Source organism: Carassius gibelio, chromosome B3, assembly GCF_023724105.1.
Source record: "Carassius gibelio isolate Cgi1373 ecotype wild population from Czech Republic chromosome B3, carGib1.2-hapl.c, whole genome shotgun sequence".
Taxonomy (NCBI): Eukaryota; Metazoa; Chordata; class Actinopteri; order Cypriniformes; family Cyprinidae; genus Carassius; species Carassius gibelio.
The window spans coordinates 33,156,650-33,177,131 of NC_068398.1; the positions used below are offsets into that span (position 1 = coordinate 33,156,650).

General features: G+C 36.4%; 2 protein-coding genes across 2 annotated transcripts in view; both read left to right on the top strand.

Annotated features, from left to right (window-relative positions):
- The first annotated feature begins 593 nt into the window (after nucleotides 1-593).
- On the top strand, nucleotides 594-2,613 carry LOC127951880 (small integral membrane protein 10-like protein 2A). Its single transcript, XM_052549963.1, has 2 exons — nucleotides 594-947; nucleotides 1,801-2,613. Exons 1-2 carry the CDS (start codon nucleotides 780-782, stop codon nucleotides 1,819-1,821), a joined length of 189 nt encoding a protein of 62 aa, XP_052405923.1. The 5' UTR covers nucleotides 594-779; the 3' UTR covers nucleotides 1,822-2,613.
- Nucleotides 2,614-8,291: 5,678 nt separating this feature from the next.
- Nucleotides 8,292-20,482, top strand: part of cyth3b (cytohesin 3b) — a 41,580-nt gene continuing 29,389 nt past the window's right edge. The window contains exon 1 of the mRNA XM_052552643.1: nucleotides 8,292-8,609. Within this exon, the coding sequence (XP_052408603.1) occupies nucleotides 8,591-8,609 (19 nt within the window). The 5' untranslated portion in view covers nucleotides 8,292-8,590. The remainder of the gene's footprint in view (nucleotides 8,610-20,482) is intronic.

Consider the following 20,482-nt stretch of genomic DNA (forward strand, 5'->3'; position numbering starts at 1 on the left):
AAACAATACACAACAATACACATTGCTATTCTAGTATTACTATTCTGATAACCTGTTTTCCTGGGAAAACACGGAAGCTTGAAATTATTTGGCCTACTTTTGTATCTCAAATTTGTTTTATTTTTATTTTATTGTTTTGTTTGTTTGTTTTTCTAATTAAAAGTAAATATGAAGAAAAAACAGTGCTCCATAAACAATATACATAAAATAATTCCCTTTTATTAAATGTCAAATATGTACAACTCAAATTTAAAGAATTAAAACATGTAGGCATAAAAGGCATACCTACTGAAAAGCTCCACCTACTGAATCTACAGCGTGCCCTGAATCAGTGAGGGCAGATTATTGAATCATTCTTTTGAGTCGGTTCTTTTTAGTGAATCAAAACAGGGCAAGGGCGTGCCCATTGTTGTTTGATTCCCGAATTAATGAGTCAAATGAACCGGTTCGCTTACAAGAAGCTCCTACTTGTTTTAATTCATTAGCGTTTGCTCTATTAATTATTTAACATTCATGTAGGGGAATTAACTAAGGTTAAGATGATCTGCTTTCTTATCCTTAAGTTTTCCTATGAAGCAGTGCACTTATTTTGACGTTGACAGGAAGTAGAAGTTGATGACATCCGGTCATGTCCATCTCTCCTAGGCTACCAGTCAGAATAATAATAACAGTGTTGAGAATGAGTTCATTTGACACGAGATGAGTGTTAGCGCGGTAAATGCTCACAGTAACACGGGCTCGTGTGTCGTGTGTGAGAGAGGTCATTGAAGCGCTCTCTTATGGCGGGACTGTCGCAGTTAATGCTGCGTGTGTCCGGCTCGTACGGGGTGTTTTCCAATGGGCTCAGCAGGACTCTGCTCATCTTCTTTGATCTCGCCTGGAGACTCAGAATCAGATTCCCTTATCTCTATGTTATCGCCTCCATGATGTTTAACGTGCGACTGCAGGTGAGATTCTGTATGCCATTCTCTGTCTGTTTTATAGTCTGCCTGAATACTTTTCTATCTATCTATCTATCTATCTATCTATCTATCTATCTATCTATCTATCTATCTATCTGTCTGTCTGTCTGTCTGTCTGTCTGTCTGTCTGTCTGTCTGTTATTATAAATAGTTAAATTGTACACATTTTTAGAAGCATCAAAAACCAAATATGGGTCATTCTGCAAAAATATGATACTTTTCTTGTATAGAGGAATGTCTGAAGAACAAATAGTGTTGAAACTAGAGAAGTATCTTGTTTACTTCTGTCATTGCAACTGCATTGGACACAGATGTATTAGCGCCATAAATATTCTTCCTCCAAAGTTTGCATGCCTATAACTCAAGGAGTAGTAAAGATATCACAAAGCAGCATGATTTTAGATTAAATTTCTTAATAAACTTTTATTTTTGAATTATGATTTTCAATGCCCTACATCAGTCCGTCCCATAGATACAGGATCTCAATGTGACTCCGTATTTAGATTGTTGTATATTACCTATTTTAATGGGGTGAAAACCAAATGTTGGTCATTTTGTACACAGCTGACACTTGTTTTATTTAAAGGGCATGTGTGAAGAATAATTAATGCTGAAGTTAGACATGTGTCTTGTTTTTCTCTATGATAACAATTGAATAGGACATTGTTTGTGGACCTCTGGTTGATTTGACATTGATGACCCCGATATATTTATTCTACAATCCAATTTACATATCATAGGAGCTTGCTTTTTTTGTTGTACTTTCGTATTTTTGAACTGTTCGCAGCGTTCAGTTCTCATAATTTATGCTGTAATCTCATCTCTGTCCCTCTTTCAGGTTCACATTGAGATACATTGATTGACACTGAATAGCTGCTGCTTTGATATTTCACCTCGTTGAAGTGGAGCCCAGTAATGGCTCTCAACTCTATGGTTTCCACAGACTTCATCAGTGAAGCTCATGAATTATCTATAGCTCAGAGACACTCAGAAGAGAACATGCTGACTGGGATACCAGAAGGGATTATTTGTGCAAAACGGACATCGGCTTCATCAGAAGAGATGACTAGGAACTTATGATGATGAGACATCTCTTTCGGCTTCATGTTATTTTCTTTATTTTACAAAAGCAAATACCTCATGCTCAGCCGTAGGATGGTACGGGACACCCAGTCTCAAAATACATGTTTGGGATGAGTTTCTGTGCTCCAGTGCACTTTTAAGACAGAGAGGATGCATGATAAAAAGTGTTAAGATGTGTTTTTTTTAACACATTTCAGTTTTGCATTTCAAGAGCAATTCAGAAATGTAAAAAAAATAAAAGCTTGTCTAGTCACTGCATGACAGCTCACAGTGGGAATGACTCCACTGTACACCTCCATCATCTCACTAACACAGTGGCAACTGTTACAGAAAATGTTTTTTTTTTTGTTTGTGTTTTTGTTATTTTTCATTCTGTGTTTTACACGGCACATGCATTATGGATGTACTGTAATTTAAACTTTGACAATAAATTATGAAGAGTTTTTTTATTTTATTATTATAATTTGTTTATTTATTTTTTGCCTTGTCCTGTGACTGACTTGATGGTTTTTATATTGTTAAATGAATGCTCCAAGTTGAATAAAAGTTTCCATCAGTTACCACCGAAGTATGCGTTTCCCAAGTTCATGTACACAATAATATACTTTGAAACTGTGTCCAAAAATTAAAATAAAACCTTTCATGGAAAATGACTATTTTTCGACACTAGAGGGCACCATCTCTTTCGTCCTTTTTTAACTATTCCAATATTTATTCCGTGGAATAAATTATTTTCTTGTAGAAACAGGAAACAGAAAAGGCATTAACGAGTAAAATGTAACAAACGAGGGGAAAAAATACACCAAAAAATTTATACAGTAAATACATACTGAATTACATATAAATTAAATTACAACATTTCATATCAATAATGATTTAAATAAATCAAATCAACCATCAGTAAGTAGAGGAAAGGATATTAAACATTTCAATTTTTAATACAGATTGTTTCAGGATTCTGTGACATTTTATTAGTAATTTAATGAGAACATGTAAGTACATTTTAATTAAGACCTGAGGATAGATTAATTGAATTGGCTGTAAGTGTCAGTAATAGCAAATCATATCTTTTAAAGGAAGGACAGGGTTATAATATCTCATACACTATTCAGAACCAAAGCTTTGAGCAAAGATGAATCTTTGAATCTTTTTTCGTCTTCTTCACCCCTTTTTTATTTTTTATTGTTTTTATTATTATCTTATTTATTTATTTGACTGTACCTTAAAAGCAGATTTGCTCTTACAGCAGAGTTCCTCTCAGATTAGCATATTCTGAATTTAATTGTGCAGTAAGTTATTTTTAACCTCATGAAACGTTTTACAGAAATAAACAATGCCGTTTATAATGATGTCCATTCACACAAGACAAAGACTCCATCCGTATCTCTGTAACACGATTATATGAACCGTTTACCTGCTGAATAAATACTAAATACTACAATGCTGACTGATTGTATAGTGCATTTATTCAATGGTATCAGTAACCCCCCAAAAGCGTGCTTTTGTATGATGCTGAATCGCACAACACTAAATAATACAAGAGGTCCAATAAACCGGGAGATTTCAAAAATGCAGTATATTCACATCTATTTTAAACACGTTAGTGAAGAAACCACATAATGATGCAGTTACAACAACTGCTGAATCCATCATCCGAACCCTGACCTTAGGACAAGAAGAAAAAAATAATACTTAACAACTTTAATCTGGAGCCAAGTAATAGACCCTGTACAGTAAACACTGATTGGTGTCTGCTGAATTTAGGCCTATTTAAGTAACTATTTATCGGGAATCATTTGGGGAAAATACCTCTGACTAGACTTTCTGGTACTCAGAAAAAAACAGGTATTAGTGTAAGACCTGACTCTGAGCTTTCCTCCTCCAGTAAGTTCAGCAGCGTTTGTTTGATAGCAGGCTACTCTAAAATACTGTTGCCAAGGCAACTGCCTAATTCTTTGCATGTCAACCCCCTCCACACATGCAGGATTTTCCCTGCACACTCGAAAAAAAAAAAAAAAAGGATTTACAGATCAGGATTTGCTCACTGAAATATTTTAATGCAGTTAACTAAAATGGACTGTTTACAACAGGGAAGACAAATCCACAAATAGATTAGATTTTTGCACATTTTGACCACATTTCAGAAATAAACATAGTATTTTTAACCGGGTCAGGCTTAGTAGCATGCAGGTACATCCTTAGGGCTCACACATTATACAGCAGCTGTGTATGGATGTGTAATGATTGACCTTTGAATTGAAAAGGAATTGTGACAATGACTCAAATGATAGCCCACAGGAAATGTCTAATTGGAGCAAGCGATGCTTTCTAAATCGTCTGTTTGAAGCTTTGATGTTGTGCGCGTACAGCATGGCCATGACACATTTATTGCACCAGAGGCAATTATGTTTTTTTTTTATATATGATGATTCATTGCTTAAATTAGTGGTTTTTGGACATTTTTCCCATTTGCTGTATTTCAAACATACATATGCTGTGATCCAGGATCAGCATTTCTATTTGCCTTCAGAATAACATTCATGTAAAGACAAGCATATAGTGCTAAAACAGTCCCAAGTGTGAATTTACGCTGAAAAGAAGTAAAAGGAAAAAAGTCCCCTAAAGAAACTTCATATATTTATTAAATATTTCTAATTATTTAATATGAAATTATATTCAATAGTTAATTGCCCGGTTTGGCTGTTTCCAAAATTAAGGCGGCACTTATTTTGAATAAGTAATCTAATTTCTCTGAGACTGTAAAAAGAGTACGTTTGCATGCAAGAATGAATGCAATCTTTACGTACTACATTTACCATGTTGTCATTGTCCCGTGGCCTCATGGGGTAGTAACGTGTCCCTCGTATGCACACATCAATATCATGCCGAAAATAGTAGGTCATCCTGGCACTTTTTTGCTGATTCTTCTATGAACTGGGGTGAATTCAGACATAGCTCACATATTTCGTCACATACTGGTTTTTGCCTGCTATATATTAAAGTATGTGATTTGCATCAAACAGGTTTTAATAGTCATAGTTTATATTATTTTTTACATCACTCAATTAAATACACAATAAAACGTTGAGAATTAAACAAATGCATGCAACCTGATAAAGAGATTATAATGAGATCTAGACACTACCTTGATTAAACTTTACATAACACTTAGATTTAAATGGAAAGGAACCGTAATGATTGTGAAATACGTGTGCATGCTGATTTTAATCCCAATAAACAGGAATGTAAACATCTTACTTGTGATTATGTCTGTATTCTGATGATTGAGGGGAAAATCATATTACTGGTGCACATTTTTTTTTTTTTCCAGTGAATAGCAGACAACATCTGCCAAGTTTTACAACAGCGTCGTGTAATAGATCAATAAAAGTAAAAAGACAAAAACGATGTAAAGTCCCACACAGTCTCCCCCGCAATCACAGACCTCTCCCATCATGTGTCCACAGGCATTTCATGTGAATTTACTCTAGTTTAGTCTGCAGTGGAAGGAATGTGACAGTATGTATGACCACCAGTATCCACACAGGATGTCCCATTTCTCTGACCCCACTTGTGCCCCTTTCCCCAACCTTCAGGAACTATAAATCCACAGGATGCACGCTCTTCCCCCGGCCTGTTCTTTTCTGGAGAATTAGTCTGAGATCAGTCTTAGTATGGGCTGGTTGGAGATACATACATATATATAATCAGATAAAAGAAGTATTGTCTTTCAACAACTATTTAAAATCAGCCCCAAACCAAATATTTGGACGAAGCTTTTGGACGAAAAAATGACATAAATGTCAATGCTTAGCAATGAAAAGCTCACCAATGATGTTAGTGTGATGCTATGTGATGAGCAGTTTATAGGCGGTTACATCCAGACCAATATGAGTTTGTAGGATTTCTTGATCCCTAATTATACATCTTCCGATTATGGATCGTACAAAATGAAATCTGATTGTAACAGCATGCCCTTTCTCAACAAGCCACATGATTTGAGGCATTCATGTCTGTAGCACAAACAGCGAGGGACGAGTTATGCACAGATTGAGCATGGTTGGGGGTGTTTAGGTGCTGGGGTGAGGGGTGAGGGGTGACCCGACTGAAGACACTAGAGCAGATGTAAACGTGTTTGTCTGACTGCTCAATCAGGCCACATGAACTCAGTCAGCGTGTTCTGCCAGACATGTGCTGCCCGATGGCGGCCGCCTCTGGTGCAGAGCACGCCGGGAAATATTCAACCCGCCACATGCTTAATGCATGCTTACATGCCATTACTAAATGTAATCATGATGTACGTTTGGAATAAAGCATGTCTTTCAGCATGACAGACATGCAGATGATTCTAACCAAAATATGACATGTGACTTCCACTAAGAAGCTCAGCTACGAATGATAACACGAGCATTGAGCAACTCGTGCAGATTGCAGTTAATGCAATTAGTATGCTGCAATCAGTCATGCATCACTCCACCTAAAGCCTCTCAAAACCACCAATGGGAGAAACAGACAGTTGTTCCGGATGTGTGCTTTTGACCATATTTGTGCAGCAAAGATTACGCATATGACCTATTTTCAGTCTGCGGCTTTGATATATTCAAATCGGGTCTTGCGCTCGAAACTCTGGCTGCAAGAGTGTCCAACGCAAGGAAAACTGGGGAAACAGAGTGTTTCCTGGACTGCGTTAGACATCTGCTCGCAGAACAGGAAATACTCCCCCAAAACCTGAGGCTCCCTCAAGACCCCTTACACACACATTCATTACAACTCCCACTCCGTCCACCAACACACATTTTCACACACTCGAGACTGGAAGAGGGTTTTTTTTTTTAAAGAACTGGCAGTGATGATTTTGTTCAAATTGTCTCTACGCAGCAGGAAAACAAATATCGCTATTGTTGAAGATTAAAATGCAGTCTGTGTAATAGAGCTGACCTTCTTCTTCCCATCATATCTACTTCTCCTTCACATGTTGATTTGTGAATATTAAAGAAGAACATTCCACGAGACGGAGAAATTAACGGCTAACTTCATTCTTGAGGAGTTTGGTAATGTGTATAAAGAGAGCAGCTCGTTTCGTCTGAGAGGCCGGCGTGCAGTAATTGAATCCATGTGTTGGAGAAACATACAAGAGCAGTGTTGTGAACGTCCACGCCATCAGCCCCTTCAGATATTATTCATCACCCGTTATATGACCGATGTGTCTTTCCTGAGTGTTATTTTCCTCACTTTAAGACATATTGTCATTCTCCTCTCAGCTGTAATGAGGAATGCTTTCCAATCTGATTCACTTCACCCTCATGGGCTGTTTTCTCAGTCAGTTTTGGGTCTGAATAAAAGAGTTGCACTGAAATAAAACATTTTAGTTTTTATGACAGTAAACTTTAGTGTATATCAGTATAATATATAGTTATACAAAACTTAGTGCAGGGTAAAATAATATGTTTAGAATTACTGTAACAAATTAATTCAAGTAATATAGTATGGTTTGAAACACTATAGTATTTACTATAAATTAGATCTACTATAGTATTTTTTTCACTTGGGAATTGGTATGCTACTGTACTCCCAACTGTATCAAAATTAAAAAGAATCTTGAAAAATCTTTTATCTTAAAAAAATCTTGTTTGAATGTGATAACGTCATATAATGATTATGATAAATGATAATGATTTGATTTTTCATATAATAGGTTACACTTTAGAATAGCCACTTTTTATTCTTTTTCTTTTTGAGTAATAAATAATTTTATAACATGTAAACTTGTATAACTGGCCTATGCGAAATTTATAGTGCATTAAAATCCAATACCAATTCTGTTTCCCTCAATATCAGAGCTACAATACAATGAATGAAGGGATAAAAGAGTCCTACTACTAAAGTGAAGGTTTGGCTTATGAATATTAATTACGCTGTGCGATGCTTGTCCTGATTGGCTGGAAGGAAGGTGTTTGTGGGACAATGAATTGTATATTTTTTATATCTTGTATGTAAGGCAATTTCTTTATTTTTTTTATCTGTTTTGATGTATTACGTATCTTCTTTTCTGCTCTGTGTCTGTGCGTACGTGTCGGTGCTTTGTCAATATTATATGTAAAACAATTAAGAGATCATGACTCATGAATATTAGAAACTGGCTTCAAGTTACCAAGCAACGTCAGTATTACCTAATTAATATTCATGCCGCAAGCCTTTATCTTAGTAGGATTGGTACATTCGCGTGTAAGGGGCGGGGCGAGTGTGATGACGTGAGGCGGTCGCTGAGAAACGCAGATGCCCGTGTGTCTCGAGCGCTTATTCCGCTGGATGTTATTGATCCACGCCGCCGAGAAGAGCTGCATCCTCCATTCGTCCAGAAATACATCGGGTTTCGGATTTAAACGAGGATTGAGATACAATATCAGTTTATGCCGTTTAACATTCCGCATAAAATAGGAGCTTTCTGCAAATCCAGCATATAAAGCCCTCATTATAAAGCATACATCTGTGTCTGGAGCGCCTTCTCATCACATCATTTCATCATTTTACATTCATCTGCAGATATGGATGAAGATAATCAAGGTAAGGATAGAATGCATAAGAAAAAAATGTGATGTGAGCAATGTTATGGGTTAACATTGTGTTTTGACACAGGTGGGTCATATTATTAAGATCGAGAAGCATTGCATTCATTATTTATGTTCATTCATTATTTACGATAAAGCGTCTAAAAACATTAACATTAACGTGATCCATTTCGTCTAATAACAAAAACACTATACACTGTTATATCTGTGCAGTTGTTATGCTTGTTTATATTTTAAGGCCTAAAAAAGTATGTCTATGTCTTTCAGATACCGTATTAAGACAGTCATAACTTGTTTATCTAATAAACTGCTGTGTTAAACCGTTTGCTTTGAGAGCAGCACGCCGCTCAGTAGAGCTCCCAGACTTTATAAATAAAATAAAACCACATATAATCATAATATACTCTACAGTTTGTTTCATTCTCAGAAGTGAACTGCAGATTTGACTCTGGATCAGCGAGTTAATTAAGCTCTGCTCTTTTTTCCAGTTAAATGAGAAACTTCAAGGCTGGCTGTAGGTGCAAAGATCAGACGCATGGGATGACCTACATGCCAGTTTGCCAGTGTTTGTTAAGAGAGACTGTGAGCTGATATGTCTATTGATTTAATTAAGTCAACAAAATATTCCCCAAGCTCCTGCTTTTCAACTAGGACACATATATCCTTCTCTTTCTCTTTTAACCACAGAGACACATAAAGCAGAGCTATAGTACATGGTTGAGTGATGCATTAATGGTGGATTCATCTACCCAAATTTGGTCAGATATTTAAGGACATCTGTTTAAAAATTTGAGTATTTTAACTGTATTTGAATTTTTTTTGGGGGGGGAATACTAGTAATGCTTGCGTAATAATAATAATAATTATTATTATTTTATTTTATTGATTCTTGTGAGAAGACTTGTCTTCCATAGAGCAGCTTTTTAGCTGGATCAAATTTGTTTCATAATTGTTGAATTTTGCATCATCAACCCTGAAATGAATCAATATTGTAGTGAATCGAGCTGAATAACGACACTACTGTCTTAGAACTGAAACAAACTCGATTTGATGAACTTTTTGCACAGTTATTGAACTAAACTGAAGCAATTTCAGAGCTGTATTTTACAGCAGAAGTCCAGTTTTCAGTTTCAGTCTCATATTTGACAAAGTCTGAATCATCGGTTTTGTGACTTGACTGAAACCAGTCAGTTGTGTTCTGGGTGGTTTCATATTCACCAAACCAAGATATGGTTTCTATATGACTTGGATCTCTCCTACCTATTTTATCACCTGAAAAGCCTAAAAAAGCAATAGCAAACCTCTCCTCAACAAGCTGCATGATGTTGAGGTTTTGGAGCGTTTGGTCCTTTGCACAGTTCCCCATCATGAAGCTAAATCCATGGATATGAGTGCATGTGTAGTAGGCTTCAAGAGATGGTCTTCTCACTATAATTAGCATATTCAAAGCATGTGCTCAACATAATCCTTCTTCCACAGTGCTGTGGGCTCACACTGAGGACTAGCTAACAGTCAGACTGTCGGTGTGTTTTGACAGTGGTTTGGTGGCTCTGTCAGAGAAGCGGCTGTAGGCTCATCTGAAGTGGAGCAGCAGGCAGACTGGATTAGACTCAGGGAGAGCGACTCTATTCCATGCTGCCTCCACTGGGGTCCCTGCTGGGTGACAGTAATCAATGCTGCGGTCCACTGTGGGAGATCCCACTCTGGGCCCACCATTGAATTCGACTGGGCTGAGAGGCAGCACCTTGTCACGTGTGCACTACTATGAATTATGATTGCTGAAAGTAAGCAATGCAATTCAAATAGCAATGATAGAAAGTTTTCATGAATCGCCAACAGAATAGGGGGTTGCTTGCAAACATGTCAGCTAATGTATAGGATTTAAATTATTTTTAATGAATAAACATGAATAAACTATACAAACCCCTACAATTATCTGAGTAACAGTGTTAAATGGTTGAGACTGTAGTCAACTGTAGTGAAAAGTTAATAAAATCTTGAAAATAATAAGAATGAGAGTAATAATACTAATAGACACTGCCGGTCTAATGTTTGAGATGGGTTAGATTTGATGTTTTTAAAAGAAGTTTCTTAGGCTCATCAATGCTGCATTTATTTGACCAGGAGTACAGAAAAAAAGATTGTGAGATATCATTTTAATTTAAAATAACAGTTTTCTATTTGAATGCATTTAAAAAGTTATTAATTCCTGTGATGAAAAGCTAAATGTACAGCATCATTACTCCAATCTTTAGTGTCACGTGAATACTGGAAACAGCTGTGCTGCTTTTTTTTGATACTATGTGTTTCTTTATGATTCTTTGATGAATAAAAAGTAAAAAAGAACAGCATTTATTCAAATTAGAAATCTTTTAAAAGGTCTGTACTATAGTCTTTAAAGAAAATCTTTACTATCACTTTTTAAAATCAATTGAACACATCCTTGCTTCTTGTCAGTTAAACTGATAATTCTTTGTGCTCCTTCTTTTCAAACCGATGAGAAACACCTTGCTGCAGTTTTGCATGGGTAGTTTTCATATGCATTCACGTTCTTCCCTTTTGAGTGAGTTCCCTGAACCTTGCTTATTTTTGACCTTGATGTAGCTGAAGTTGTCTTTATGCCAAAGAGATTCAAGCCTTGCGTCAAAGTGTAGCGCTTATTCCAGCTAATGTCATAATATGACATTTGAAGTGACTCAGTCATGTTCTGCAGAATGAAATTATGGACTGATTGTTTTATACGGAGTACAGTGAGTCTTTGTCCTGCAGGGCATAGGGGTGTTTCTCTAGGCATGATGTATGTTTCAGTAAGCCACATTACGTCAGGAGGGAAACCACCAGTAGAGCAACACTTTGACCCAGCAGTGATTCACATCCATGGCTCTGAACACGGACTGGTTTTGAACTCATCTCTGTTGCAGACACCTGTTTTAGCTGTGATTAAATGATGTGATAAATCATAACCAAGTTTGCCAGCACATGTATGTGTGCAATGTCAACATAGTTAAAATGTTATTTAAGCCTGACAGAAGTTCTGTGCCAAAACTGTCTATTGTCTAAATAGCCAACTAGTCATGGCGCCGTTCACACCGAATGCATTTTTCCATTCTGATTCACTACTTTTCCATTGCTTTTCTATATAAACATGGACAGATGTGTATGACAGTATTGCTCGCTTATTGCTTGCATCTTTGGCAGTGTATTGCATTTAAGATGCTGTGTAAAGTAGGGGGCTGGTCACACAGAATGAGTCTTTGTGTTTAAAATCATGTAGAGAGACACTTTGACAGGAATGTTCAGTAAAGTTTTTAATAAATTGCACAGCAGAATGCCTCCTCCGCAAACAGTTGCCAAGCCGACTTGCTTGTGTAAGCATAAGCTTGCAATGCTTGCCCTGCCTCTGGGGTATTCTGATTGGTCCAATGTTTTGGAACTGAGGATGAGCGACGCTGCATGTTGAAAGTTGAAATTCTTTTAACTTCACATTGCATCTTAAAAACACAGCCCTTATGTTCGAGGCACTGCTAATAATGCGAAATGTGAGTGCAACGGTCCTCCACATCAGTCTAGGGTGTGTTTACATAGAAAAACAATAGAAAAGTAGCACACTGGAATGCAAAAACGTCTTCTGCGTGAACAGTCATTTGAAAGAATTTAAACTTTTACATGGAGCGCCACTCGTCAGTGGAGCAATCAGAAGACCCCGGAGGTGGGGAAAGCATTGTAAGCTAGTTGTCATGGCAACTGCACTTCATGTGCACTTAAGGTCTTGCGGTCTTACAGTGGCTGACGCATGAGCATGTCCACTAAGTCCGCGAGGCCGTACGTTGTCCCATTCATCATTTTAGCTTTCCCTTTGTGGCTACTATGCGGCCTAGATGCGCACATTTGCTGAGCCCGCACTGAGGTGAGCTCTGCAGCAGACTTCTACCCAACATTCAAAGCGGCATTATATTACCAAAGAGTGGACTCATAGGCAGACTGTGAGGGTTTAGGGTGCGATTTGGGACAGGGTCTCCGATGGCATGGCAGAAAAAGCACTAATCTCAATCGTGTTCTGTTCTGCAAAAAAAAAAAAAAAACTCATTTCACTTTTAATTGCAAATTTTTGACATTAATGTGTGTGTCCCTAAGCTAATAAACAAAAATCCTCTAATAAACATGCATAGCATGCACAAATATCGAGCAAAATAGTATTACAATTTAATAGTACAAAAAGTAAAAATTGTTAATTTTAAAGTAATTTTTTCACATTGTATAGATCATAATATGTGTGATATATTATAGGCTTTATTCAAAACTTCCTCAAATTCTTGAGTTAATAAACTTGCAGTTTTAGTGGCCTCAGTATGGAATATCAGTACTTTCAAAAACTGATTTGTGGAAGTGGACTACCAAAACAGTGATTAAAAATGGCGATTGGATTCAGAAACTAAGATATCTTCTGTCCTGTATAAATATACTGTGTATATTTAAGGTTGAAATTCTCACAATTCTCACAATTAACTAGCATGCATATTACTAGGATTTTGGCTGTTTATCGGTAAAACAGTTAGTACATATTAGTTAATTAATAAATCACATATCAATGCCTTATTCTGCATGACCATAATTTAGATCCCTTAAAGGCACAATATGTTAGATTTTTTTTTTATTAAAATATCCAAAAACCATGGGAACAGTGTTATATATTTTGCTGATTTGTGTACTTACATATATCCCAATTGTTTCGAAGAATGTTTAAATCCAGAGAAATAAGTAATTTTACTATTTAACTAATTTTTACTGTCATTGTGTCGCCTGCCAATGATGTCATACCCCATCGATTTCTGGAAACACCAAAGACGCTTTAATATTTTGTGCATATTAATAGACCGGTGATGACCGCACAGAGTAGCATTATAACTTTCAAACATCTATTATAATAAAACAGCACTGCTTTTTCCCACATATGCACGACCTGAAGGTGCGAAAGCGGTCGACTGTGGCACAATAAGAGCTCCACTGCTTTCATGCCATGTGTTGTGCTCGTTCAGCGGATTCGTTCCACATTGACGGCTTTCAGCCTTGCCCTGTTTCATTCTACTATGCTTATAAATCATTAGCTCATCCATGATCAAGATTTCCCATCAGATTGCATCTGCTGTGGGGATGTTGACAGCTCCTATGATTCCACACTCAGTCACTGTGTCATCAAACGACACTACCTGGTCTTTGTTTATTTTGAATACATACAGTACCCTTACATATGTAACCCTTACAATTACATATTGTGCCTTTAATCGGATGACATACCTAAAATGAACAACTATCTTACCAACTATTAATTAAAATATTAAACAATTTTACTGAGGAAAAAGTCAAAGTTAATAGTTTGTTAATTAGTTAACCTAACAATCTTTTAATGAAACTCTTGACTCATCTAACTACTGGGGTGCCTCAGGGCTCAGTTCTTGGACCACTTCTCTTCTCTGTCTACATGGCATCATTAGGCTCTGTCATTCAGAAACATGGCTTTTCATATCACTGCAATGCTGATGACACCCAACTCTACCTCTCATTCCATCCTGATGATCCGACAATAGCTACTCATATCTCAGCTTGTTAACAGACATTTCTTGCTGGATGAAGGACCATCACCTTCAACTCAACCTTGCCAAGAGAGAACTGAATGTGGTTCCAGCTAACCCATAGTTTCATCACAATCTTACCATCCACTGAGGCACCAAAGGAGTTATCAACCATAACTTTGATGATCAGCGGACTTTCTCAGACCACATCTCTTCCATCTTTATTTGACCCTCTGACTCTAGCACTCTCTATTCAAACTCTATTCTTAAAATAAATAAAAAATAAAAAACTTTCCCATTTTAGACTTGCACACTATTCATATACCAGCTTCATTCTACAAAAAAAAAAAAACTAAACAAAACAACAACAAAAAAACTATTCTATTTAGTTTATTTTTATTTATTTTACAATTAACAAGAGCAAAAAAGGCCTCTTACACTAACTTGCTCTATTCTTTTTCTATTCTGTTTTCTTTTTATTCATTATATAATAAAAAAATCTTGCTATGTGTTAAGCTAACTGAGACTTGTTAAAGCACTTGTATAACATTGCTCTTTTGTTGATTTTGACTGTTTCCATTGTCCTCATTTGTAACTTTGGATAAAAAAAATGCGCTTAATTACTAAATTTAAATGTAAATGCATCTGCAATCTTACATGATTATTTCTGCTGACCTAGTTGCAAAGTATTGTGGCACTGGCTTCTTTGTGAAGGATACATGCATTGCTGCCTAAACAATTTGGCTAAAACAAAGTATCTTAGAATGCAGTCTGGCAGCTCACTGGTTTTTGGAACAAAGCTGACTAAAATCCTCAGTTTTCTCATCAGCATATAAGGTTAGCAAATGCTGCAAGCAAGATGGTGCATGGAAATAATTTGTTTACCATTCAAACTAACAATCTAAAATTCTACCCATTTAAAATGTCTTACCAATTTAACTAGGACGTGTTAATTAAATGTTCCAAAGATTTAAAAAATAGTTGGCTAATTCCTCTCAGTCTAAATTAGCTCATAGTACAGGGTTAAAATTTAAGAATGCAAAAATTAGAAACACATTTGCACAAACAATACAGCAGTTTCAGGAATTTAGGTTGGCGCAAGGAAAACTGAAGACTCTTTCACCCCCTCATAAAGGAAACCAGACTGCAGACGGGTCTCTGGAGCATGTAGCAAAATGCATTCCAGCAAAGGAGAGCCACTCTTTTGAAGAGCTGTATTTTTCAGATTCTGGAATGGGATGCAGGAGTAGAGGTGAAGGGGAATAGATTATGTAAGGGATCTCAAATTGTTTAAGCCGATGAGGGCTCAGGAAAAGGTGTATCCAGTGGTCTTGCACAACAGGTTCCATTCTCTCTTTCCTCTAGCGTGGGCTTCAACTCTCCAGCATTTGTCCTCAGAAAGAGGTTATTGAACAGAGATTTGCAAGAGGAACAAAATGTTCTTTGTTGTGAACCTTTGACAGTTACAGTTTTATCATTTGGTTGTCATACACAAGACTACCTCTGGCATAATTTTATCATTGTCTGGCAGTTCTGGTCTAAGCAAGCTTCACTATTACTCATTTATACGATTTAAGCGATCACTCAAAAAATAAAATTCCTTCATCATTTGCTCACCTCTCCACTTGTTCCAAACCTGTATTATTTTCTTTCAGCTATTGGACACAAAAGAAGATATTTTGAAGAATGTTGGTTATCAAACAGTTGATGGTTCCTTAGTGCTGTATATAACAATACCATGGAAGTCAAGGGCTACCGTAAAATGTTTGGTTACCAACATTCTTCATAATATCTTCTTTTGTGTCCTACAGCTGAAAGAAATTAATACAGACTTCATATGCTGAATCAATCAAGCAAAAAATACATAGACTTACATTGAAGGAGGGACCTGGGTCAAAAAAACTGAATGTCATACCCAAGTGTGGTTTGCTGCCTTCATGCGCAGAAGAAACGTCATACTTTCCACTTCTAAAGTTGTAATTATGTGTTTGTCGTTTTTAAGAACAGAAATTATGGTGGACAGCCTATTCATTCTTGCCTGTTTCTTGGGGAAATGTTATTAAAGCTAAAAGGTATAAATTAGAAGATAATTAGTCTATCCAACAGGTTTTGAATAAAATGTATAAACATTCACACCACTATTTCAACTATATCAACATTATCCCTGAATTTCCCAGTTGTAGATATGCTTAGGGAGACCATTCATGTCCAATTTCCTGCAAAGAAACTTGTATTTTACATTTACATGTATGCATTTAGCAGTGGCTTTTATCTAAAGTGTCTTACAGTGCATTCAGGGGTTGTTGTTTTTTTACCAGTATGTGTGTTCCTTGGGAATCAAACCCATGACCTTTTGCACTGCTTATGCACTGAGCATTTCACTGTATTTACGATAATTCTGATATCACGATAAGGCAGCATAATTTCTTTGGCCAACAAGTAATAAACAAATATTAACCAGTCAGAACACCCTAGCAACTGCATAGCAATGCATATTTTGGACTAACAAGTTATGACCAACTTCTAAGCACCAAGAACTGTTTCGCAATTTTATAGAAACATGGTAAAAACAAATTAATCTAGAAATCCCTCAGAAAACCTTAGGAATGATGTTAACACACTGGCAACTGCATTGCAACATTCTAAATACCAGTCAGAACTTCAACTGACAACATCCCTAGCAACTGCAACAGAAAGAACACCGTATTAAACCATGTTATCATCGCTTTATAATTGTAGCATTGAGTTTTGTGGGGCAATGCTTCTGACAATTTCCCGAGAAAATATAAACATCAAGTTATTAACTGCAGGCTACTTCGTGTAATGCAATTACATTCTGTTTAGTCTTTATGCAAACGATGCTGGTTAATGATTATAGTTTGTCAATAGTTAATTAAGAACCAGAATCCTTCTTGTGTTGAGCATTTCCTGGGCAAATAAGTATGTGCTGCTTTCCTGGGTTTATAGGTGATTTCTGTTGGCGATGCACATTTAAGAGGCTGCATCATTCAAAATTCATTCTGTTTGACACACAGGTCCACAGAGATGTGTGTGTGTGTGTGTGTGTGTGGCCTATATATGGGCCTCTTTATAGTACCTTGTTCGGTTTGATGTAGTATGCAAAAAGAACAATCCTTTATCAGCGACTTTTCAACCATTTGACAATCAGCTCTACATGATCTGCCAGATGTACCTACGTGTGCACATGATGTAATGTGTTTGTTAAAAAGTGAGAGGTCATATATGTATAGGTTATGTACTGTATAGGACAATCTAAGTCCACATACTGTAAAACCAGATTTTTATTTCAGTGAAATTCTCACTAATTACTACTTGCTTATTAGCATGCAGGGAAAAGCCATAGTTAATTGTGAAAATTGGACCTTAAAATAAAGTGCGAACTCTAGGGTAGATACATCGAAAAAATAACTTCACATGGTAACATCTAAATAAACTAAATGCATTCAAATCAAAATATATTAATTAGATTACACCTGCACAACTGAAGTGTAAGATCACTATTTATTCACATTTGTGTCTTGTCAAACTCACATTCTGCATGCACTGAAACAAAAGGATTATGTCTTTTAATTCTAGAAAGTTCATAGTGACCACCAAAATAGAGAAATGGCAAAGAAAGAACGAACTGATCCTAACACTGATCCTAGTTTGTGTTAGTTGTGCACTATATCCCAAGCCCTCTGAAGCCACACAGTAGCTTTGTGTAAGGATGCAAATATACTGTAAGATGCGGCTGATAATCTTTCCCTCCAGCGAACTGAACTGAAGAAGCAGATCAGTGAATGGATTGTCTTTCACAAATCGAACCTCAAAATGCGTTCAACGCATTGACTGAAACTATTCATTTGCAGCGATTCTTGAGTTAACAGCTCACTGGAGATCTGGCCCTGCTTGCAACAAACCCTTAAGCTAAGAAACACCATATTAATCATTATAAACAATTATTATAGGTCTTCTTAACTTGGGGGTTGCCTTACCCCTTCATGTTGGAATATAGCATATGGCTGGCCTACTTTTTTCTATTACAACATTGAACAGAGTAGGTGTGTCCGAAGTGAAATCTCCACATCAAATATGTTCTGATTGGCCGTGCATATTGGCACATCTTACAGCAGTTTCATATTCAGCCTGGACAGACGAATTACCTAATGCTGGAATGTGTCTGATTCTGATCTAGAGTGAATGAGTTCAACAAGCCCAAACTAGCATTTCTGTGAATAATTCCCTGTGGAGGTGTGGCTAACACAGGTTTGAGATCATTTGTGAAGTGTAGATCACATAAAGGAGGTGTAAAGCACATATAAATTATAATAATCCATCACACATCTCTTTCAAAACATTTTGATTTGTGTAACATGCAACCTTAAATTGTTGCACACCATTATTATTGTGCTTTGTTACAAAAACTTTATGTTTTATATTTTCTTCTAACAGAATATAATGAGGTTAAGGTCAAGTGGTAAGACTGAAAGAAATACTTTTCTGTCTGCATTTAGCAGAGACTTTAAACTATTATTACTGCAAAGGGATGTCAAAGTGTAACAAGGATGAAATAATACCAAAAATAATAAGTAGGGACCCATAACAAATTTGACATATTCCCAGAACAGATTTAGAAATAAGTAAATATTGAAACGGCTAATGCTGTGTAAGCTATAAAGTAGTTTTTATGCTATAACCCAGGTGTTTTCAACTGCCAAACTGCTCAACGTACATAAAGCAAGTGAATATTTAAATAATTTAAAGACATATTTGCATGCTCTGCGTGATTGTCTGTTGCCGGTTAAGGGTCGCATAGCATGCAAGTAGACAGATGAAAAATCTAATCTTTTTGCCAAGTGTTTAATTTAGAATACTTATCAAAATAAATAATTGTTTCATTTTTAACATATATAAATTATTTATATAGGCTTATATTGAAATTGAACCGTCATTTCATATCTAATATTGATATTGCTGAGACATCCAAACACAAAGAATGAAGAACACTCTACTACTAATAGAAATAGATACTTTTAAGTTAGTTCACTCTTTAGTTAATATATACTAAAAGGTGCAATACAATTATTTTTTTTGCATTCAGTTATTCATATCGAAACCCTTAAGATATTAACATGTCAAATCGTTTTGGCAGAACATTGATGAAATCAACAAAGAAAATATCAGAAATTATTCACGTGTGAAGCAAATGACTGTATATTAGTTGTGTTTTGATAAGATATATAGCTATTTTTGTTTAATTCATTAATTGTGCCGTCCCATTTGTTTTATTTTAATGTTATATATTCAATTTAGTTAATTGTTATTTGCTTTATTTGCTTATCTCAAAACCCACTATTTGGGAAATTCTGGCATAATCTATTAAAATGTAATTAACAATGTAATGTTTTTTTGAGGTGCAGTTCTCACCATTAACAAACCATTAGCTACAACTTTTCCCTCAATGAACTCCTAATTTGCTGCTTATTAATAGTTAGTAAGATATTTGTTAAGTTTAGGTATTGGGTAGAATTAGAGATGTAGAATATGGTCATGCAGAAAATGTACTTTATAAGCTCTTAGCACGTAATAATAGGCACACTAATAAACAGCTAGTTAATAGGGAGAATTGGTTCCTGTACTAAAGTTTACCACAAAATGAACAATAAGATTCAATATGCTGTGTAATGAAACATTAATTAGTCGAGTTGTACCACATTGGGACCACACAGCAGCTGTTGTCCCGGAGCAACCATTTGTAACACATCTCAGAGATCATTGAAATGTGCCTCCGATTATCTTCATTTAAACACCTCTTGACTGGCCCAGTTCTCTTCCTTTGCGTCTCCACAGCCAGACTTAATTTAACAACAGTCTCTCCTAGTTTATAATGAAACCCCAATGTTCCAAGGAAATTCAGGCTAAAGGAATTGAGTTCACAAGGCATGAAAAAAACACAAGTGAGTGACTGAAAAATGTCTAATGGCGCAATAAAGAGCTCCAGGACCGGACGTTCAGTCCCCTCTCATACAACGAGTACACCCCCGTCCTCACATCCAGATGTGGTGTCTGGACAGACGGGGCCAGTATAAACAGGCAGTTAGGTGTCCGGCGGCCCAGTTTGTCTCATTCATGGCTCTCTATCAGACAGCTGGACTCAAGCTCTAAACTCATTTCCTGTCTGAGTCATTGCAGGCCTCAGGGCATTCAGAAAGAAGGTCTCACTGTCTCATCTTGATGCCCCATGCCACACCGCACCTCAGATTTGCTTCGATAGACAAGGAGATTTTATATTTGA